The following is a 25025-nucleotide window of genomic DNA, read 5'->3' as shown; positions in this document are numbered from 1 at the left end:
GAAGACTTCTTTGTGAAAGCTAACGATGATGCTACTTTTTAATCTCGTCTGTTTTTGTGAGTTAATGGGAAGAGGAAGCAAAGTGTTGCATTTTGCACTTAATTTCAGTCGTCATGATATTTTGACTGTAGAGTTTGGCAAGTTAAAGAAATGAATGAACAATATTACTGTTCTTCAAATTTTTTCAATAGGCAGATTTCCATCAATCAATAAGAATGTATAAAAGTTCATATGCACTATGCAAATCACTAATCAGTTCATAAATTACCCTTCCACCTCCTATTTACCTGCAGCCTACCACATACTTTTTTTGTTTGTTTATTCTGTCAACTTTTACATTATGAGAACTTAAATTGGAACTTTTCTGTTTTGGCGGCACAAATCTCACCAAGCAGACTGTATTGGCAACAACACACGGTATACACATAAAACATGTTAACAAATGTTAGTTCTAAGGATTTTTTATTTAGAAGGCATCAACATTTTAATATCATTTAAAATTTTTGTAAAAAATCAATAAATAAAGACAATAAATTTGTAAAACGAAATTAATTTAAGAATTTACTATGCTTTCATGGTACAGCATCCTGATTCGCCGGTTCATATCACGCAACTCCAAGTGATCTCATCTCATGTAAACTACCCTACAAAAATCTAATTCTCTCATTAATTTCAAGTTATCCAGTCATTAGTTCATTCTACATTAATTTCAAGTTAAATCTTACTATGGAATAGAAGTTAAAATGCAAGAATCATTTTTATTCATACAAATAGCTAACTCATAAATTATGTAAAACTGCAGTGCTTTACTTCCCTAGTGCATTTGCATTAGAATTGATGAATTTAACCCTTTACTTTGCCTTTTCTGTATTTTCGCCTTCTGATGAGTGGTGTGATTGCATCCTAATTGACTTAACTACCACGAATGAACGTAGGGCATAAAATTGAACTATCTGGTAAAAATTCTATGCAATTTTATGCCAGTATTGAAAGGAACAATTAATCTGGTAAGAAATGGCTGCGACTTGTTTTGAAAATGAGGCGTAAAAGGTTACAAGCGAGAATATTCCGTTTGGCATCGGTTGTACCATTTTCGGCGACTTTATTGCATGCGCCGGCAAAACGGGAAAAGTACCCTTAAATTTAGTGCTCTTTTTTTTTTCATTCTTCAATCAGTCAATCTAAAAACAGGTTTATAAAGTCACTCACAGTATATTGTAATCTTTGATTTTAAGTATAACAAATTATATGTTGGATATAAGAAAATTTTGTGGAGGTACATTTTTCATATCATATTACTACCTGTAACTTTTCCCTTTTTTTAACATCAACTTACAGCTTACTATTTATAAGTAAGGTCAGTGTAAAGCATAATATAACTTAAACATTGCCTAGACTCTTCAGCTGGACAAGAGTACGACAGTATGATGGCCTGTGTATAGCTTTCTTTCAAGAACATGTAATTGTCTTTGTTTCTGTTTAAGAGAAAAGCCGAGTAATGAGGAGTTTGGGGTCCTCCAAGATATGTTGCCTTAGGCTTAGGCCTTATGAACCTAGACAATGATTAGGTCCTGTTGTTTAAGTTATTACTAAATAGTCCAAAAATACTTGGGTATACTTCTTAGGCCAGTTTGATTTATAATAAACCAAAACTATGTTTGAGAGAATAGTTGCAAAATTTGGTAATTTCGGCATACTGCAGACGATTCATGTAGTCAAAACCATCGAGTCTAATATGCATGAAAAAAGTAACAGTGGAGTGCAAAAATGTTTAATGCATTTAGCTCAAGCTGTTTTGATGTTAATAGTAAGTTATAGAACAGGGCTTGGCAACCTTGTAGCTGTGGTGAATCAAATCAGTTTACTAATATAATTCAGGATGCCACACAGAGGAAATATTTGAAACAATCCGATCCTGCGGCAATGCATGCAAGTTAGGGAACAGAGGACAAGAATACAGATTTAGAAATTTATTATATTATAATTATACATCATTTAAAGATATATATGAACACAAAAATAAACAACATAAAATATAACTATTCCTTCAACATAAAAAATTTGAATTGTACACGTAATATGTCTTACGTATCTTTTAAACATATTTGTTAATAATATTATATTTATTTTTATTATTAAATAAATTAAATGGCATAAAATATAAGTATTCCTTCAGTACAGTTAAATAAGATATTAAAATCTCAATGCAAATCTTGGCCTTGTACTGCTCTATTTAATATCCCAATATCAGCGATATAATTTGAGACTTCCAGTTTAACACATGATTCTGAATATTCAGTTGTTAAACAACTTTTTTGGGGACTCAAAATATTTTTCTTGTTAGAAAAGATTTGTTTACATAGATATGTAGAACCAAAAGCAGAAAACAGAGCACATGTAATTTTCTACAAATAATTAAATCTTTCTCGCATTGACATCCACGAATTTTAAATAGTTGATATATCATTAGAGTTATCTTCCAGCTTTCCATAGATTTTGCTTTCCATGATTCTGAAGATATTAGTTCAATAAGTTCCTTTTGAAAATTATCGATTTCCATCCACTCAAAAATTAACAAAGTGGATGGTATTATTAATGGGTCTATTAAATCTGGCTTTATTAGAAAGGACAATATAGGCATTCAAACTTCAGAGTCATTGCATCTTTTCGAAAATTCCTCCTTAAGTGCTTCAAGGTAGGTTTGAAATTATCTTTTTGTAAGTTTGAGGTATTTGCAAGCGCTTTACATTTGGGAAGTTTTTATAAGTACTAGTATTAATATCATGGGAAAATATATTTAATTTTGTTACAAAGCCTGTAAAATATTCAAAAATTTCAAGCACTATTTGGCCCTTTCCTTGCAATTCTTCATTCATTGAGATGTTTAGTTACAGTAAGATGTTAGTTACATCAATTTGCATAACCATTCATTATCGTTCAGTTTGGGGAAAAGTTGATCTTGTCGTTAAGAAGAACTTTAATGTGTTTCATGCATGACACAAACTTATTCAAGTCATTGCCTCAACTGAGCCAATGGACATGGCTGTATAAGGTGGAGATCCACATATCTGCTTTCCATTTCTTCTAAAGGTGAATTTAAATTGCCTGTGTACCAATAAAGAATGAGACACTTTGAACTAGTTTAACCAACAGACCTGTTCATTTCAGAAATTACGTACTATGACTGACGCAGACAGGAAAGACACGATTTATCTTTGCCTGATAACTTTGTAGAGTGCCACTGATAATTGTACTGTGTGCCATAGGTGCCAATACCTGTTATAGAACTAAAGATATCAAGGAATTAGTTTGTTTTTCATCCTTTTCATGTATTACAGCTAATTATATTACTTTTCAAATGTATACATTATTGTTACTACTATCATCATCATCAACAACAAATAATTAAGAGTTTTGAAAAATTGTCCCCAAAATATTGAAAAATATCAAAGGAGCAAGCACATGGCTGTCCATCTCTGTCCCCCAAAAAATTTTAATCTGAAGGTTGGCTAAATTAAACACTCTATCTCTGTGTGTGAGTGTGCAAAATAAAAATTTTGTTTTATGACACTTCAATTTTAATTTGTAGGTAATTCATTTTCTAATTGCATTTATTTTATAATAGATCTAACTCAACAAGTTTTATATTTAAAAGCTTGATATATGCAAACAAACAAGTTTTATATTTAAAAGCTTGATATATGCAAACAAACAAGTTTTATATTTAAAAACTTTATATATACATTAAATTAATATAAAAATTTAAGACATAAACATTAGTTGGCAGCATCCTTTGCAAAATCCTTATTTATTTAAAAAATTTTGTCTTCAACATACCTCTCTCTAACCCACTAACCTTTACTCAAGACAAATATATAAAAAAAAACTTAATGATGTTTTCAGGCACAGCTAATCTTCCATTCTCGTATATACTGAGTACCCAATTTAAATACTTCTTAAAATTCAAGTTCTTTTGTAATTTAGATTCCATCAATTAAAACTGTGGGTCTGCTAACGATGAAAGGTTACATTTCTATATTAAAAACTCCATCACTATTAACAAAAATGCAGTAAATTAAAAAAAAAATTGAATGATTTTTATAAAACCTGAATTTTGTAAATTACTTTAGAAGTTCCAAACAATTTTCATTTTAACTATTATTTTTTTATCGATTTATTAGTGTAAAGTTTGAAATTCTGCAGTAATTAATTGGACCATTAGATAAGGATATGTGAAAACAATTCAATATTAAATTTTTAAAAAAGTGCATTCCAAATTTAAAAAATTTTCTGTAGAACATTGTGTTGTCATCGTATGTACATACACTGCCCACCATAGAAAATGCAGTACCCTGAAGACTCAACTATATAAATATGGAAATTTCGGGGAATATGAGGTGGAACAAGTCAGTCATGTAGATGATGTAAGAAGCAAGTTGGTCACATAATTATAGCGCAAGATAAAGGGGAAGGAAATGGCAGGTGAACCTATAGCTGCTGCTCTCTGCTGCTTAGGAAATTCAGAATTTTGAGAAGTTCAGCATGTGAATGAAGAGATGTCTGCTTAAAGAAAGCATAGGCAGTTCCAGCAAATGGATGGTTTTACATGGGATCAAATTGTAGACTTACATACAACTGGTCGGTCTTCTGCTGAGATACACATAGATGCATCCACTGTGCATAAAATTTTTTTAGAGAGGCTGTTGAAGGAAATGTAAATAGTCATAAAAGACCAGGTCCATCTAGACATACTACAGAATGTGCAGATCAGCACATATGAAGAGAAATGGTGATGGTCCCACAGTCGACTATTATGAGCATGTTGTGTAGTGTACAATAAACTTTGGATGCTCCAATATTTAAGAGAACAGTTTCTTGACGTTTGGCTGAAAGCGCCTTCCTTACAAGCTGTCCTGCACGAAGAATAACATTAATCCGAAACCTTTGACACGAAAGACTGTGAAGGCATCATTAATAAGCCTCTTGGACATCTGAATGAATGGCTCTGTGGTATTCAGCAATGAGTCTCGGTTTTGTTTGTCTTTCTTTCTTTTTGCCATCAACAGAACAGCTGGCCCACTGTGTTAGGTGCTCTTCAGCTTGTTGGATCCTGTCCATGGAAATAAAAATGATTGAAAAAAAAAAGAGCTTAGTACTGTGACTGTTGAGACTAGGGGAGAAAATGCTGATGACCACATATCTTGAGCACTCCAAGGTTGCTGTTTGCTTGCAAGGAGGTACTCTTATTGTAAGTGCAGTGTGATCATAGTTGCAATGCATATAGTCATACAATTAAATTAAATACACAGTAAATATATTTTTAAAAAATTGAAGCTCTAAATGCTACTTGTGATTAACCCCTTAAGGCACACATTAATTTCTAATTTTCGGTCAAAAAATCACCTATTTTTTTTCTTGCATAATCATGCCAGGGTTAGCTTCAAATCGAAATCTTGGTGGTGCAACGTTTGGTTGATTTATGCTAATTTGATACCAATTCCTTGCTATATCCAAAATCTCGTTGTCATTATCTTCCGATTCACTTCCATCACTCAAGAAATCATCACTCTCATCGCTGAAACTGTCTGATAAATTGGCATATTCAAAATTGTCATCGTCAGAGTCGCCCATTATCAGATAACTTTTTTTTAAATTACAAAAACACTTAGTAATATAATTTGCAGTTAACTGCTTACTTTTATTATATTTACGTAATAAAAATGGATATATTACCTTTTCCACACCAAACGACTACTTTATAGCAAAGAATTCCTAGCAAACTTATAGCTAATCATCAAAATGCGCCACGTGGTTTACACAAGAAAAATGGTGAATAGTGGTGCCATCTATGTCAAATAAGTTTAATTATAATCTAGCCTATTTATTTTTACTGGAACGGATCTCAGACAAGCATTAGAAATAAAATAACGCGAGATACAAGGGCGCCCGTGTGAGACACGGGCATGTGCAAATTTGCCGGAAACTTTCGCCCGTGTGAGACACGGGCAAATGCGTTAAGGGGTTAAGTAAAAACTTTGGATAATGTTTTATTGTAATGAACTAGTACATCTTGCTAGTCGAACTTGCATTTTTTTCCTATGCGAGCAAGTGAAAGGGATACCATTTTGGGAGCTTTGGTTAGAAAATTTTTTAAGATAATGATGAAAAAAAAGGAGCAGACTCGATGCTTTTAATAGAATAATTTGATCTCACTATTAAAGGATTAGAACAGTTATTTTGAATAAGTTAATAATTTTAAAAATACTTATATATTATTGTGTCGACCATAAAAAGCTGGTTCTCATCTGACCTTGAGAGTTGGTGCAGATCCTGCCAAAGCTGAAAGAATTGCTCCTATGTAATTCTGATTTTCAGTTCCATTTGCCTCTCTTATACAGTAATAAATATTTATCAGTTTCTTTGCTCAGTCCAAAAAGCCACTGCTGTGGAAGTATTCGGCATGCTTCATTTTTATGCTTTCCTTGACCTCTACTTTTGTTTGAACTTTTTTACTGGAAGCTGTGTGTAGAATGCTGTGAGTACAAACTTCCTGGAGAGATTGTACCAGGCTATTGCTATTTTGTTGGCCATATTCATGTGCTGTCTTTCCTATTCAACAGATGTTAATTTTCTCAGCCACCTGTAAATGATCTAGAATGCAGTCACAAATCCAATTCTACAGCTCTTAAACTCTTATTTGTTTATTTATGGTATTTATTTATTTTGCAAAAAGCAAGAAACTAATACAGGAATAATAGTTCATTTATATACTTTTTCATAAAAACAAAAGGTGTTAATTGGAAAGCAGCTGGGGTTACATGAAACAAAAGTGCAAATGTTTGAATGTGTTGTAATGTCACTTTTATCCATGATTGACTCCATTAAAGCTGTAAATAATAATCCATGCTCACAAAATACAAACATTTTTACTATTCCAATAACCGTACATAATCTTCCAACTCCCGCTAATAATGGTCAGTGAGATATAGTTACTACCGTAATTTCTGGAAAAAACGCCGCTGTGTTTACGTGTTTAAAACTTAAATTTTCAGCGGGTGCGGTGTTTCTACCCATGGGGCGTTTAGGTGCACTAAAAATAAAATATTTCCTATGATGGTCATTGTACATAGTTTGGATGGCCTTGTCATTGTGCATAGACTGGTGCTGTTCCCACACAAAAGACCACTCAGTTGCTTTTTGCGAACGTTATTTTGTTTACATTTTTTCCCTTGAACGGACCTACATGCCTTATTCACCCTAAACGAGATCTGAGAACAATAACATTCTTCCCCCTTTCAAATCAACATTCTCATCAGTCTGAATAGTCTCTCTCCTCTGCCATTCGATGAATCTTCCAAGACCCATCCTCTCCCCACCCCTGCCTTTTCTGCAACTTTTTTCAAAGGCGGACACGACTCCACCAGCCTCGCAATAACGAACTCTGACGTATTTCCCCTTCAGCATGAATGGATTTTTCTTGGCATTCTGCCAGATACAGATCCCATCAGTTTGGGTACAAGTACTTGTTGAGTAGTTTTTAAGTAAGAAGGGAGCGGAAAATTTTTGAAAATGTCCCTAAACAGCACAGAAGCTATACTGCTAGTTTTAAGCTTAATGTAATTTCACGTGTGGAAGAAATTGGAAATCGAGCAGCAGCTCGAGAGTTTGAAGTGGACGACAGATGTCGTCCACTTCAAATTTCGTCCACACCAAATTTCGTAGCCCTGGGTCTATTAGCTTATACGCAGCACGAACGAAAGACACACAGACTCTTTCTTTATTATATGTAGAGAAGATTATTTAGTGTATTCTCATTTTACCCGAAGCCAGTATAATAAATATACACATTATGTGACTAAATGAATCTTTTTTATCTTCTTTGATGAATAATTCTTCTTTCATGCTTAAATAAGAACGATCTGGGAAAGGGCCCCAATCTGTGTTTTATCTTCTATCAGTGGCGTAGCTAGGGTGGGGCAAGGGGGGACATCTGTTCCCGGGCACAGTATTCAGGGGGCGCCAAATTGATGTTACGAAATTTTAGAATGAAATGTTTACCGTTCTTGGCACAGAGAAAGGGGCGCAAAACCTTCAGATGTCCCCGGGTGCCGAAAACCCTAGCTACGCCTCTGTATTCGACGTTGGAGAACTGAAAAGAACTTCTTAAAAATATGCCGCAACAGAAACGAGCCAAAAGAAGTGGTACTGTAAGGTGGCCAAATCTAGAGGACGACCTTGCAAACTGAATAAAGGAGCAACGAGGAAAGGAAATGGCAATTTTGACTGCAAAAATTCGCTTACAAGCAAAATTTATAGCAAAACGAATGAACATAAATGATTTCAAAGGAGGTGTAGCAGATTTATGAAAAGAAAAAATATTTCTGTGCGTACTAGAACGACAGTCGGGCAACAATTACCAATGGACTGGCAAGATAAAAAGTCATCTTTTCTAAAATATGTAACAGCTGTTATTGACAAAAAAAATTCTTCAGTCACACATTATAAATATGGATGAAACGCCGTTAGCTTTCGACTCTCCTGCAAACACAACTGTTGATGAAACTGGTGCAAAAACTGTATCTGTGTTTATGACGGGGCATGAAAGAACGTCATTTACATGTGTGTTAGCTTGTGCCGCAAACGGTGACAAGCTAACGCCAATGATCATTTTTAAACGAAAGACTATTCCGAAGGGAGATTTTCCTAATGACGTAATTATTTGTGCAAACGAGAATGGCTAGATGTGCGAAACAGTTATGCATGAGTGGTTACAAAAAGTTTGGCAGTGTCGTATGGGATCTTATTCCCAACCAAAAGTGTTATTGATAATGGATTCCATGCGTGCTCATTTCTTTGAGTCAGTGAAAACCAGATGTCAAAAATTGTCTACGACCGAAGCAATAATTCCTGGTGGTTTGACAAAATCTTATAACTGTTAGATTTGTCAGGTAATAAATCCTCCAAAGCTGAAGTCGGAAAGCGGTGGGAGTGTTGGATGAGTGAAGGATTGCATACGTAAACCAAAAGCGGTAAAATGCGTAGAGCATCTTATGTCCGAAAGTCCGAAAGCGGTGGGAGTGTTGGATGAGTGAAGGATTGCATACGTAAACCAGAAGCGGTAAAATGCGTAGAGCATCTTATGAAGAAATTGCAAAGTGGGCAGGAAGTGCGTGGAAATCGGTAGAAACATCGTCAATAATAGCAAGGTTCAAAGAAGCTGAAATTATATCCTTAGATAAAGAGACTGTAAACCAAGAGGATGAATGCGACGATCTGGAAGACTTAGATCAGGATTTACTAAATCTTTTTAATTCAGATAGTGAAGAATCAGATTTTGATGGCCTCATATGATGTATAGTTTGCTGTAATTCGTAAGTAAAATAAAAAATTTCCTTTTGTCATCCAAATTTAATACTTCGTTGTTGCAACATTTTTTATAATATAGTCTGAGTATTACGAATATGGACTTCTTTAGTGGGTAAATATAAGTATATACGTGAAGGTAAATATATTTTCCACATTTTTTACCTTTAATTTATTTTTGAGTTATGGTTTCATTTCATGCATTTTTCTTAACTGATATGTCATATATCAGGACTTAGGTGGAGTTTTTCCATCTATACGGCCCACGAGGATGTCATGCGCAATTTAATATATTGCGGCGTTTCTGTGTAATTTAAATTTTTTTCCTGCCATTTTTCGCGAGTGCGCCGTTTACGCTGATGCGGCCTTTCTTCCGGAAATTTCAGTATATGATATGTATGAAAATACTTTATCAAATGTTAATAATATTCTAAAACATATATTAATATTAAAATTATATAAATTGCACTGCTTGGCAATAGTGGCACTTTAATTGCACTTTCACAGTTAGTGGGATAATGTGTAAATACTATATTAAATCTTGGATAATACAAGCTGAATTGGAGCACATTTATGAACAACATGAGTTAAATGTGCATTTTATTTAATACATGCTTTATAGCTAACGGGTAAATTTTTTCATAGCTGGTGCTGATATAAAAGAAATGCAGAATAAAACATTTCCTGATTGCTTTTCTTCAAACTTTCTCGCAACCTGGGATCGTGTTGCAAGAACTAGAAAGCCTATTATAGCTGCTGTTAATGGCTATGCTGTGAGTATTTTTCCCTATTAATTTGTTCAACTGTTTTGTAACAATAGAATAACTGTTTTTTTAAAAGTGTAATGATGTTATGACCCTTCCCCCCCCCCACATACATACACAAATTGTTCCATTTAATTTCTAACGGCAAGAAAAATATCAGTACTATGCCACTGGTTAATAGTACAGGCTAAGATGAGTGAAGATCAAAATGATAGTTCAATGTTTGGTCAATTTTCAGCTTCAAGTTGGCTGTTAAATACTGTATATGTAAGCGGAAGTGTCAGCGGAAACACAATAACATACTTTATACGTACAAAGTATGTATTAAAAAAAGAGATATTTCTTTTGAGTTTACCAGTAGAAATCTGGTAAAATAATGCTATCTATAGCCAAGTTTTTCAAAAGAATACATTCATGGATTGAAATAAATTGTATTTCTGTGCTACTCAAATAATCTTAGCACCCCACTTCAAATAAAATGGCAATTATACAAAATGGAAAACTTGCACCTCACTTCCATTGTAATACAGTCTTTCATAATTCTACAAGTCATATGCTACGAGCCATGTGAATATACTTTTAGATGTGCAGGTACCATCATAAAGCCAAACCCTGCAATGCTATGTATTTGATCATCCAGAAAGTTCTTTTATTATTCAAATCGAAATGCATTTTCTTCTAATCATTTTGTTACTGGTGAAGCAAATGTCTAAGTACGATCTTTTCTATTTGTATTGTGTAACTAACGTGTTGAGATGTGTTTTGTTTCAGTGCAGTGTTAAATATGGAAAACCGAAAAGTTTATTTTCATCACATTATGTTGATTTAAAGAAGAAAATTGCTAGTCATACTGCTTATAAAATTTATGCTATGGACAAAGTGCTGTTTCTAATGACATAGTTGGAAGGTGGTTTGGGAAGGATTTCAGCCTTGAAGATGATGCTCACTCTGAAAGACCACCCTCTGTAAACAAGGACCTGTTAAAAAAGCTGTAACTAAAAATTCTTGCTATACAGTTCAGAAATTATCAAATAGACTAAATATTCAAAAAATACATGATCATTTGAAGACGACTAGGTATGGTAGCTACTACTATGTATAGTTAGGTTTAGCAGGGCAAAATACGTTTAAAGTTTCTTCATGTGATTCTTTGCTGAAAAGAAAGAATGAAGCTCTATTTCTGAAATGGCCGATTACAAGAGATGAGAAATGAATACTATATAATAAACGTTGCATGAAAAATATCATGAATCTCCTTTAGTAACACTGAGTGGGGGCTTTTATTCCTAAAAAGTAATGCTTTGTGTGTGTTGAGAAGCCAAATGAATTGTATGCTAATTGTTGCCAATAAATCCAGCAATAAACTTAGAAAAATTGCGTCTGGAATGGACACTTTAAAAATAAAAATTGAAGCAAAGCTCTCAGAACTGACCAATTGTTGATGTGTTGTCTTCAATAATAGTGCCTCACATTTTAATAAATATTAAATAGAGACTTTTAGAGCTGGTAAGTTTTGTATCATCCTCCGTATTCATATCCCCTTGCCTTCTTGGGTTTTCATCATCTCAGGTAACTACAGTACTCTGTAGTACTCTGTGTTACTTCTTTGGAATAGTACGAGTATGTTGCTATGTCGCAAAATTGTGCTAATGTGTATTAATTAACTGCTATTAAGATTTTAAATTGAAATTGTTTGTCACTAGTGTGGTGGGAATTAACATATTTTTGGAAGTTAAAAATTTCATTATATTATTTTCATTTTTTACTTAAGGTTAGAATTAGAGCAGGGAGTATTTTTCTGAACATCTAGATGGAAACAGGGATCAAATTACTTGATCAGTGTTTCCAAAACAGATTTTCTTGCCGAACTGTGAATAGGCATTACAGTGAAAAACAGCAATTTAGAATATCTGTCACTAGAGAGAGAAGAGAGCTACGGGAGCCTTTCTTTACTGACTGTGAGAAAAAAGAAATAATTGGTGTTTTGCTTCACTTTCACTTTTGTGAATGTTGCAGTTGACAGAATTATTGATTATGATTTTTTTTTTTTTTTTTTTTTTTTAAAGCAGAGAGGCATCAAGTGGGCTGCGATTAAAAGGGCAGGATCTCCTTGTTTTTGGAAGCTAACAGGTGTTGAATTCTGTTTCTCATGCATTTGGGTCTCACTTTGCAGGTATCAAGATGACAATCTTTGTTACAGCAGTTTTGTTTCTGTTTGTTTGGGAGAATTGAGAGTAATAAAAAGAGGAGAAGAAAATTCATCCAGTTGGTCAAGCATTTATATGTTTTTCTTTCAGCCTGTAAAATTTAAAAGGGCATTGAACTGACATTTCTTTGAAGCTTAGTATTAGCAACTAGTATTAGAGGAAAAATTAAAATTTATCTTATCTTGAAGTTGAGAAGAGCTTTGGAGTAGAGGTATTTATTTCTTGCCACCAGCAGCAGGCCTCTGGCTCCATGTTTAGCAGAGAGAAGTGAACTATGGATGTCGAACTTTGCTCAATGTAGCTCCGATCCAATGAGGGCAGTTTCTGCTTCTGGTAGCTAATCCATCTTCTTGTAAAAGCAATATGGGAGGCTAACAGTTTCACTTCTGAGGGGTTTCCATCATTTCTTCTTTTGAAGAATTAAGACGTGTTTTTTACTGTAAATCATTATATACCAAAATCATGGAAAGAGCAGGTGCTTTGAAAGAATGTGCTGCAACTCCCAAATTGGTCTTCTATACCAAATAAACCAAAGAAAGAAAAATTATGTGTTTATGAGTTTGCTAACATCTCAAGGACAATCTTTTCAATTACTATGTTTACTTATTATTGCTGAGGACTGACCGATTACCCCAGTGAATTCGATATCACTAACCCTGCTTAAGTGGATCTGGGAAAACAGCATGCTTATCAGCAAAGAGGATTTCCTGAGAGTACTGTCATTTTCATTTATGAACTCTCTTGCATTCTAAATAATATGTGTGATTAATTTTCCTTTGCTTTGTTTTTCCTATTATTTAATTGTTTGAATTTTTGGAAGTTTAATTTCCTAGGAATGATCAGTTGATTTTGATGTTAAATGTAAATCTGAAATGTTAATTAACAATTGAAAATGAATTTTTAGTATTTAATTTTCATAATCTATGCCTTAAATTAAATAAATAAATAAGGAAAATCTTTAATGTTTCATAAAAGAAAATATCACCAATTTGGAAATTATATAAGAAGCTCCAATGGGTCCAAGCACCCTACTGGAGTACATGGAAATGAAAAATCAGATGAAATTGCCATATTGGCAAATAGTAAGTTTTCTGCTTCAAATGAACGAAATCTAAAAACATTAAGTATTTTTATTATGTTAATTGTAAAATGCAGTTTTATTATTTTTCTTATAGTATTCGTAACTTCAAACACTGCATAATTTGTGCTATTTAAAGATCAGTTATATGTGCATGCTTGGTTAAATCAAATCATGATTATATTATAAATATGAATATTTGAATTTAAGTTTTTATTATTATTTTCTGTTTAAGTGGCTTAATTTTTGTATATATTTGTGATAGCAGGAAAATTCATGATTTTTTTTTTTTTTTTTTTTTTTTTTTTTTTTTTTTTTTTTTTTTTAAGTTTCATTATACGCTGTTAAAATGAAGAACAGTTTTTAATGCACATATTATGCTGCTGTGTATATTATTCAAAGATATTCAATATGCAAAAATGATTGTTGATTTTAGTATTTGAATGAAGTGAACATTATAATCTGTTATTCCAGAAAACAGACTATGCTAAGATATGATACAAAGAGGAGATGTTAAGAAACCACTTTAAATATGAATTTTTAAATGTATGATTTTTGTTATCAAGTATAGTTTTATTTTCATTGCTTAATTTGATATATGTTATAACAAAGAAACAGTAAATTAAACAGATTTTTATGACATATTTAGAGAAAAGCAGATTTTCATGCATATAGTAAGTTATAATATGTATTATTCAGAGTTCTTCCATACAGCATGCAGAAAAAGGCTGCTGATGTTAAAAAGTGTATGAAATGATTATGGTAATCTGTTGTTTTCTAAAATATAGAAATTAAAAATAAGTCTATACATTTAGATATAATCAAAAGAAATGGTGTTAAGGAAACATCAGCATTATTTCTAAATATTGCAATCCATAATTATGTCATTCTTTATTAATCGCAAATTGAAATTTACTTACTTTCCTTTTGGTATCTGTGCTTCCAAATGCTGTGTAGGCCCACCAGCAGCCGAGCGATAAAACTGAACTGGTAGTTCCGACCTGAAAATGAGTAGTTCCAACATGGGTTCTACTCCACGTAACTAGGTTGGCTGTATGAGCGTTTTCCTGGTTTTCCCTATGTGTATACAAGCCAGATTCCTTCAGAAAGTCTTCCACGAAGGCATCCCTCCCTTTAGGCAGATAACCCTAGTGTGCTTTGTTGTAATAAATTAAACAAAACAAAACACTGTGTAATTTATGTTTTTTCTTAAAAATATTTCATTGATGTATGCTGTTTATTAGGTTATCTCATTATTAACGAAGATTCAGTATTACTCGTGCTCAAGAAACATATGATAAAGTTAAGACTGTAGCTTTTGTTTCACAATTCTAGAACTTTTTCATCATTCATGCCACAATGGCAGGAACACACTCTGGCTTTTTTCTCTTTTTTTCGTACAGCACTGCCCAGATGTTTTAACGCAATCAGTTATTTTCTGCCACTTGGAAAGTCTGTTTTCGGGGATTCATGTTAAATTAGGCTCAGGTATAAAAATGATTTCTTTGCTGATAAAAAAATGTCCGAGAAACAAAACTCTATTATCGTTAGGATCAGAAGAAATATGAGAAAGGAGATGTGAATTTCAAGAACCCTTTGATTTGTATGAGACAATTGTTAAATTGTATGACAATTGTTAAATTGTCATACTTAATTATATCCTCTACACTTAAATTAGTATTTATCACAACAAGTTTCAAATGGTATTTGAATGATTTTATACCAGCCTCCCAAAGACTGCCAAAACTAGGCACCTTGAGAGCGATGAAGTTCCAGTCAACACCTTTGGAAGATAAATATCCTGCATTCATCAGGAGAATTAACAATATCAAACAATGTCTTGAACTCTGCTCCCGCACCTACTACAGATGTTTGTAAGTTACAGATGTTCATAAAAAAGTCTTCTAGATTTGCTTCTTCGAGTAAAAACCCTCTTAAGACAAGATATAAAAGTTTTTGTCATTAGATTTGTTATGATTTCCTTGCATGGGTTGCAAGGCAAACAAATATGTCAAGATAAACTTTATTAAATACACCTTTACCTTGATTTTTACATTTCATAACAAAGGGTCCACAAAAATCAATGCCTGTATCATTAAAGGCAAAATTTTCATTGACACGCTCAGATTTCAGACTTCCTATTAATTGGGTGGAAGTAGAAGGATTTGCCAAAAAACAAATAACACGTTGATGGCAAATTTTTCTGCAAATAATTCTCCCATTTATGGGCTAATATTTTTTTCTCACGTAATATAATTAAGTTTGTTTCCCACGTGATACAATTAGATCTGTTAAATGGTTTTTTGGTGAAAGCACCGCAAGATGGTTTTTACAGAACTTAAGATGAGAATTTTAAAGGAGATCACCAACTCCAATAATAGAATGATTATCAATAAAAGAGGCTAAATTTTTCAGCTTACTATTGGGGGCTACTGTTTCACACTTAGATAAACTTTTCAACTCTAGCAAAAATTCTTGAGATTGTTCTTGTCTGATTAAGAAAATCTCTGCTTGCTCCAATTCAGCAGCTATTACATACTGTGATTTTGTGTTGCTAGGGTTACTTGCAATATAGATGAATCTGAAAGGAAAACCTTATTAGCACTTAAAATATGCCCAAAATCATTACTTAAATAAAAAATGTGATTAAAAAAGTTAAAGTCCTCTGTTATACTAAAAAGTTTCAAAGAGTTAGTATTATCACAGTCTTTTTTTTTAGTTCACTAAAATACTCGTTCCCTATGACACAAAGTTCTGGAAGTTTAGAAATAATTTCCTGTAGGAAGGCAAGTCCAGTCTACTGAGTTGAATTATTTATAAGCGAATCAGTAGTTGCACTATTGGTAAATAAATCGGCTGGGTTATCCTTGCCAAGACAGTGATGCCATGTAGCTTCAGTTGGCGTATGTATGTATGGTGTATGTGTGATTATGGCAAAGCCTCGAGGGCTATCTGCCTAAGGGGAGGGATGCCTTTCGGGGAGGACTTTCTAAGGGAAACTGGCTCGTATACACGTTACACATGGGGAAAACCACGAAAACGCCCATGCAGCCAGCCCGTTCGCGGGATTCGAACCTCGGACCGAAACCAGTGTTCAGCGACTTTACAGCTCGGCCGCTGGTGGGCTGCTTCAGTTGGCAATCCTTATATCTCCTTTACATGATTTAATACAAATTGTTTCAATTTTTACTGGGTTTTGAATCCAGTATAAGCTAATCTTCAAAATCACTCAAAAAAAAAAAAAAAAAAAAAACAGGATTTGTAGCGGTCCTTATATTCGAAGTGCTTATGAGTCCTTATATTTGAAAATAAAATATAAAGGCCCTTATAGGTGCTTACTTTTTCTTTAAAGCCCATTTTTTTTTTTTTTTTTTTTGTTTTTAGTGCTTATTTTTTGCTTTTAGTCCTTTTTTTTTTTAATGAAGGCGCTATTTTTTCCCGTACCAAAGCTGAAACTAAAACAACTTTTCTTCCTAATATGAAATGTCAGATGGTGAATCATACTCCCGGAAATAGCTTTTCCCCCTTTCTCTACATTAACATAACCTGTGGTGTGCACGAAGAGTACAGACAGGTGCCCGTCGTTCTATCAGCGAAAGAATTGCGAAAGCAGTCGAAAATTCCGGTACATTCGGCATTCTTTTCCTCCCACCCAGATACTACACACGTTTGAATTTCTATCAAGATCTTAATAATTTGCGTTCTTGTTCCGCTTGGTCAGTTCATATTCGTGTTTATTATGATCATAATGCTTATATTATGAGCATATGTATGAATGTTTATAATAACATAGTTGCAGTAACTGCTGAAGTATAGTAAACTTCCAAAAATGGATGTGTTTTAACACAGATTAGCTTTCTAAGGAATAATATTCGGAATGCCATAAATAAAGGGGAAGTAATCGAATAGTAAAATAATTTCATTTTTTTGACCAATACATTATACAGTACGAAGATTGGGAGGTTCTCCCTTTTCTTCGCAAAATCTCGAATATTGGAACTGTTACAGTTCGTTGCAAAACAAGAAACGGACTTTTTTTTTTTTTTGTCACTTTCCAATCCGGATTGAATAGGACTAAAAGTTCTGCGGTCTACCAAGCAAAGAATGATTCTATTCCGGAAATTTAACGCCGTCTGTTGAAAATTAGAATGAAAAACACCCCAGTTATTTAGTTCTTTATTCTCCCAATACTGGCAGCTGTTGATTCCGATTGTGTAACATCACGTAGGGAAGAATTACGGCACACGTATTGCGAATAATGTTTGCGATATTTTGCAGAGATAATTAATTTTGATGTTCTGTCCGAGATTTGTTTATGAACACTTAAAAGTATTTTACTGTGTTTGCTAAGCAGAATATTTTTCAGTTCCATTGGTTTATTTTTGTGTGATGCACATATCAAAATGTCAAAAGCATTTATTTAGCGGAAAAATCTAAAGAGCGGCTTCAGTCTACCCTCCCCCCTCCTCTCCTCTTTTTCAAGTTACGTTCGACTGTCCGAATATTCGCCAATTTCCAAGTATGTGGGTTAGTGAAGCTTTTACTGTTAAAGGATGACTGCATGAAGCAAATTTTTGTCTTCTGATTTCAGAAGTGTTCCTCTTTTTTACTTAAATTACTTTGCTTGCAATACCTGTTAAGGGAAAACTGATATACAATGAAAATTTAGAAAATGTTCAGAATTTAGATTTAAATTATTTAAATATCAATATGAGTGGAAAAATAAATTCCAAGCGAATACCTTATTATTATTTATTTTCTCTATTTTGAACTGAAATTTCATCATTAAAATTTTGTAATATAGTTTACTTCTGCATAGTTTTTTTTTCTCTCATTGTAAACTAGTTCTGTAAATTGAACTGTTATTTAAAATTTAAAAAAAAAGTAATTATTTTCCATGGTTGAGGTAATGCTTATTCTCTCTTAATAAATACTGCATTTCTCATATTTTAAATTACAAGTCTAATTAAGGTTATGCAGTTGTGTATAATGAAATTAGACAAGTGCTTATTTTTTTTTTCCTTAAAATGTGCTTGAAAAGTGCTTATAGGTGCTTATTTTTTTAACTAAAATGTGGCTATGAACCCTGAAAAATATTCTTGATATTTGTTTTTTGTATATAATTAGTTTCAGTTCACTTGCTAATGTTGCAAGTAAAGCACCCATAAGCTCAAGTCTTGGTAATAAGAGTTTCTTTAAAGAAGCTACTCTAAATTTTGAAACTACAAGATTGACTAAGATTTCGTTCTCAACCTTTAACTTAACATAAAGAACTGCTCCATGAGCCTTAGCACTAGCACCCGAAAATGTGTGAATTTCCAATTCTGCATCTTGATCAATAATAGAACCAAGTATGTATCAGGGAACCCTTAAATGTTTAAGTCGTGGAACTTCTTTATACCACCACATCAACTTTTCGCTTATATTAGGAGATAAAGCTTCATCCCAAGAAAGTTTTCTTTGCTAGATCTCCTGGAATAGGTATTTGAAGCGCATAATAAAAGGTGTGAGAAGACCCAACAGGTCGAAGATTCTTCCTGGAGCCATTATTAGAAACTGTTTGATGTTCCTTGCCTATTGGAGAAATTCTCGAAAACTATTCATTTCTATGGATAGGTAATCACCACATGAATCCCACAAAAGGCTGAGAACCCTGTGCAGTATATCCTTTAAATCTTCTGGATATAATTACATAAATTCCTCAGCATTCCACTCCATTTTTAACTTATGAGAATTTGAAATCTCGTTTCTCAAGGATATTCACCACTGTCATTATTTTCTCAGCAGTTTTAGAAATGTCAAAGGCAGATGAAAGAAATGTCATCACTACCAGTAACAAGATCATCTACATAATAAAGCTATCAAGTGTTTGTATTGTATCAGGAAAGTTCTCCCAGTACTTCTCTGTATGTTTTTAACGGTTGCCACTAATAAACAAAGACTTGCATTGACACAAAATATTATTCTTTTGAATTTATACACACATAAATTATTCATATTGTTAATGGAAAGAAATCTCACTGTGTCTTTTTCACATAAAAGAATTTGCAGGAAAGCTCTCTGTATATCTGCCAAGAAGTCAATCTTGTTCAAGCAAAAGAATGTCAATAAATGAAATATATTTGGGTTTAAATTAACTACTTGATACAAACAGTCATTTAAAGATAATTGTCCTGTTTCAGGTGAACTTCCATCAAAAACAATCCTTACCTTGGCAGTTATGTTCTCTTATCTTACAACTGCATAGGGCAAGTAATATAAAGGTTTATTCACTTCATTAACTGAGCTCATCACTTTCTCAATAATTCCCTCACTCAAATAATTATTCAAGATATCACAATATTCTAAATACAGGGAATTATCACATTTCATTCTCTTAACAAGATTTGAAAGTTGATATTTTGCGGCATCATAATTGTCTCTCCGAGTTCCGTTCATTTTCTTGTCCAAGGTACATGAACCTCATATCATCTGTCTTTAAAACACGCTGTTTCATTGAACATCTCTAGAGCCTTATCCTCCTCATTTCTCAATTCGGTATCTTTAATACCAAGGGATCCTAACTCTCAGAAACTTGTTAATTGATTATCTAAACCTTCAAAATTGTTGACTAATCCGCAATGGTAGCTCTCTTATTTACTTAAATTCATAGACCCACTCACTACCCAGCCAAACCCTGTCTCTTGTAGCACAGTCAGTTCATCCTGTAATTTGATTTGGTTTGAGTAGGAGATGAAACACATCAGCTTTCAGAAGAGTGTCGGTCTGTAAAAATTTGGGTCAGCATAACAAATTTTGTTCACATCTATTTGTTTCGAAAGAGTAAGCTCAGTAGTATTATCTACAATTAAAAATTCAACATTTCTCTTAAAATCATCATTTGAATTTTCCACTAATATTAATAGCTTACTTTTAACAGTTAAAATTGAGTTATTTAGGCCAGATATACATGCATTGCTTGTTGGTTTATTTGTAACATATCCACGATTTCTTTTCGAATCAGGCTGATTTGACTGCTTGAGTCAAGAATTGTCAAAATGTTTATTTTTTTCCTGTTTCCCATTCAAGCTTTAATTACAGCATTAGACAATATATTAAAATTGTGTTATTCAGGCCAAGATATACAGGCATTTATTGCTTGTTGGTTTATTTGTAACATATCCATGATTTCCTTTCGAATCAGGCTGACTTGACTGCTTGAGTCAAGAATTGCCAAAATGTTGTTTTTTTTTCCTGTTTTCCATTCAAGCTTTAATTACAGCATTAGTCAATATGTAAGTACTTTGACCTTGGAAAAGGAACATTTGCTCTAGTGCTGAGAAAGATTTACGTTTCACATTCCTAAGTTGTTCAGACAAATGATTGGTTTTCTGGAGTTGCATTTTTAGTTTCGAAACTAATCGCATTTGGATTTAATTCATCTGAAATGTTTAGTTCACTAGCATTATTCGGTGAGATGGATGTTTTTTGAGAATGTACACAAAGAGATGAATTGTTATTTCTTTTCTCAAATTGAATCAAGGTGTTATGTTTTTAACTGCACTTATCACGACAGTGTTTTAACTACATTTTAAAAATCAGTTGAAGTACAATCCTTGCCTTTTTAGAAATGCAACCCTTTCATTCACTGATACATGTTGAATGAAACATTTAATAGGACATTTATATATAATATGATTATCCAGACAGGAACTATACTTAGATGACTTTGCATGTTTACAATACTGACCTTTAGAATACTGCTTTTGGTTCATGTTCTTAGAAACTCTATACACTTCTAATGTTCTTACATGATTTTTTTTAAATTCATTTAAGTTGTTCAGTTTGGGAACATTATTTTTCTTACCAAATTCACTTTCAAACTATCATTTAGTTGACAGATTTGATTTTTGTAACAAAAGACTCAAATATTGTATCCAGAAACCCATCAGTTTTATGCATTTAAAATTTTAACTATATTGTACATCCGAAGGTAGTGTCAACTAAATTTAGTAAAGTACTAGCAGATTCACTGTGAATAAGATAGGTATGGCATAAATTACTTAATGTAGGCAGAAACCTATTCTCTATGATTTGAAAGTCTTTCCTCCAACAATGACCAAGCAAATTCATTATTTTGATCCCAAACTGGAATTAATTTTATGACTCGGAGTGCATCGCCTTTAAGGGCTGATAATATATATTGAAGCTTTTGTACTTTTGATAAATTATTATGCACAGCAGCTTTAAATAAATCATTAAAGTTATCCATTCATAAATATTGTCAGTAAATGTAGGTAAACTGGGGCCTTCTGTGTAGCTTTTCAGTTTTTTTAAGTTATGCCAAATGCTGATTGTTCAGCAAAAGGAAATTGGTGCATTACAGCTCAGTTGGTGGTGAAAGAGTTTCTGACTGCTACAGGACAGAAGATCTTTAAAAAAAAAAAAAAAGACTGTACCCAGACGTTTGGAAGGAGGAGCATTATTCACTTGTACATTTATTGTATGTGTTTCGTTGTTCAAGCAGCACCATACCGCCTGTCTGCAATGGTGTTGTAAGCATCACAGTCAGACTAAACCAAACTGGGCTTATGTAACATTCTCAGATAAAAGGAACTTCAATTTGTCATTGGCTTGTAGATGCCAGCTGATCTGGTATGAGAATGGTAATGTGTAACGTCAAGAAAATGTCCATGAAGTGTCGAATATCCAAGATGCACTATCATGGTATGGGACAGAATCATTATCAATGACCACAGACCCTTATGTGCTTGTAGCTGAGAATGTCAGGCTAACAGTACACTGATACAGTTTTAGTAGCTTTTTTTTGTTTTTTTATTACCTTTTCACCTTTTGTTTTGTGGTGCTTTTGGTGGTAAGTTTGATATGTAGTGAAGCATATACACTATATATGCAACACTATCTAGAACGTTTCCTATATTTATTCCTTAGCAGCTTAAAAACTCTTCCAAGATTGGTGGATTGTCTTGATCACTCTTTTTTTTTCAGAATGAGAATCATCTGAATCCAGGCTTAAAATTCTTGGTCAGAAAAATGTCCTAGGACATTGTATAATTTTGTCATCACTAAAATTATCATCATTAAACTTGTTCTTGCAGGAAAAATTCGGCAAACTATCTGCACACAATTCATCACATTTTATTCTATCCTGTTCCATTTTTAGGAATGTGCTGTTAAAAAAGTCAAGTTATAAAAAGCCATTGTGTCACTGGTAACAGTAGTCTGCCAATAATGCATAGAAAACGAATTTTGTCTCTCACCTTTTTGTAACAATATGCTCAAAACAAGTTTAGTCATTTCCTGCTTAAGATGTGTTAATATAACTATCAAATGAATTATATATGTTTATAATATATGAATGTATTGCTAACAACTGTAATGTTATATGTTTATAATATATGAATGTATTGCTAACAACTGTAATGTTGAATTAAAAATGTGTATTATATTTTATGTGTAAAGTTATACGTATATTTCTGTCTCTTCTCCCCTTTTTTTTAATGTACCTCAAGTATGAAATAAATTTATAAAATATTTAATAGGAATGCATTCCAAGCAGATTATTATTTGAAATCATTTTATGTCTAATGACATAAATGATTTAATACTTTTAAATTTATGATAAATTAAAATTTAATTTATGTGATTAAATTTTGGAAAACATTACTCCTTACAGCTTGGTGGTGGCTGTGAATTAGCAATGATGTGTGACATTATCTATGCTGGAGATGGAGCTAAGTTTGGCCAGCCAGAAATTTCAATTGGGACAATTCCTGGTAAGATAAAAATAAATTAATATAAACATTTAAATTTCTTCAAGCTAGGGGGACATGAATTATAGATAGTATTTTCAAAATGTATTATTATATAGTTCGAGTTACCAAAGTTTGTACAAATTTGTTGCAATTTTATACTAAGGAAGAAGACCCTTTTTTGTATTAGATAATTCATTATTGACGATGGGCTGAAAATAATGATGAACTAATTTTAATTAAATTCTTACACGATATCTTGTAAAAACAAAATATTGAATTCAAGTTAAAGGTTTTATTTTTAAGAAAAGCAGAAAGAAAATACAAATAATTATGCATTAACAAGAAAAAATTTTTAAATGAAGTAGTTATGTTAATAGAAATCAGTCTTCCCCCCCCCCAAAAAAAAAATTGCTTGTCTTCTAATTGTTAGGGAGCCTTGAAGTGCTAATAAACTCCACGTGCTTTCGTCATAAACTCATAATTCTTTTTACATCTCTGTAGTTTGTATGAATAAATTAAGACACATTTCATAATTGCAGTTTATTCTTAAATATGCGTACATAGTTTTCATTAACGTAGATATTTAAAAAATTTTATAAAGAAAATCGAAATTGTGTAAAATATTCTTTCTGTACCTTTTCTTGTATCATTTGATACATTCCAGCTTTTTTTATTTGTGTGATACCACAGTTCCAACCACTTAGATGACTGTTTATATGCTCACTAGCTTCTGAGTGAATAATATTGTTGAAACTGTTAGCATGGTTCGGATTTGAATCTTAGTGAATAGGTTATTTGCATGTATGGTTCCCTCTCCCATATGTAATATGAATACGAGTGGTTTTTCCCCCCTTTCTGTACCTTAAATAGATATCTCTTGCATATTTTGCTAAAAAACAACTAAACATTCTTTGTAAACAGTTTGATGTCATAAAGAAAATATATTTGTTATTTGAATTTTTATGGCATTATTGATACAACTTTAATTTATTTCTTTTGAAGTTATGGTTCAATAATAGAAATGCCTTTGTTTGTCTTTAGTTTCTGAATATCATAAATATTCTTTAAAAAATATTTTTGTGGCTAACTTAACATCAGCATCTGTATTTTTATATTTAGAAAACTAATTGAAACACTAACTAAAAAATTTGATATTAATCATAAACTGTGATTTTTACTAATTACTAAATGTTATTAACCAAATCATTTTATTTATATTATTTTTTGTTAATAATAATAATAATTTTTTTTTGTAAAAGTGTGTTTTGCCACATGAATTTTTATATTTATTTAATACTAACAGGTGCTGGTGGTACTCAGCGACTGACTCATGCCATTGGGAAGTCTAGAACAATGGAAATAGTACTCACAGGAAATCAGTTTACTGCTGCAGAAGCTGAGAAATGGGGTGATTATTTTTTAATACATTAGTATAGTTTTTATATATATTAATGCCATAATCGTGAATGACTACAGAAAAAAACAGGCTATTCGTATATATACTCAGTTAGCATTTGTACAGAGCCAAAAGAACACACCATTGTCACTGAAGAATTTGTATTTTGTTAAATGTATGCATACATTTTATTGCATTCTCAGGCTTTGTAAAAGTTAAACTTCCCTTTATTAAAATCACAAAGCTATAGACATGTTCCTCATAGTGATAGTAGCAATTATTTCTGCTAGCACAGGGATACAGGTCTAAAATTAAGCGAGTTCCCAGCTTTTCATTCTAAAACACACTAAATCTAGGTTTCTGACAAAAAAAAAAAAAAAAAAAAAAGCTTTAAAAAACAGAGTGTACATATTGAGTTATCCAGAAAGGTCTGTGGTTTTCTGATGATAAATATAAATGAAA

General features: G+C 32.6%; 1 protein-coding gene across 1 annotated transcript in view; it reads left to right on the top strand.

Annotated features, from left to right (window-relative positions):
• The window catches only part of LOC118196555 (enoyl-CoA hydratase, mitochondrial-like), a 52417-nt gene that overhangs the window by 6674 nt on the left and 20718 nt on the right, over positions 1–25025 (top strand). The window contains exons 3-5 of the mRNA XM_035368016.2: positions 10009–10136; positions 23089–23188; positions 24471–24575. Of these exons, the coding sequence (XP_035223907.1) occupies positions 10009–10136; positions 23089–23188; positions 24471–24575 (333 nt within the window). The remainder of the gene's footprint in view (positions 1–10008; positions 10137–23088; positions 23189–24470; positions 24576–25025) is intronic.

Source organism: Stegodyphus dumicola, chromosome 6, assembly GCF_044657685.1.
Source record: "Stegodyphus dumicola isolate Sdum_Otavi_A_Nest chromosome 6, ASM4465768v1".
In the NCBI taxonomy this organism is placed as follows: domain Eukaryota; kingdom Metazoa; phylum Arthropoda; class Arachnida; order Araneae; family Eresidae; genus Stegodyphus; species Stegodyphus dumicola.
Note: the sequence above shows the minus strand (reverse complement) of the source record. Positions and strands in the feature narration are given on the sequence as shown.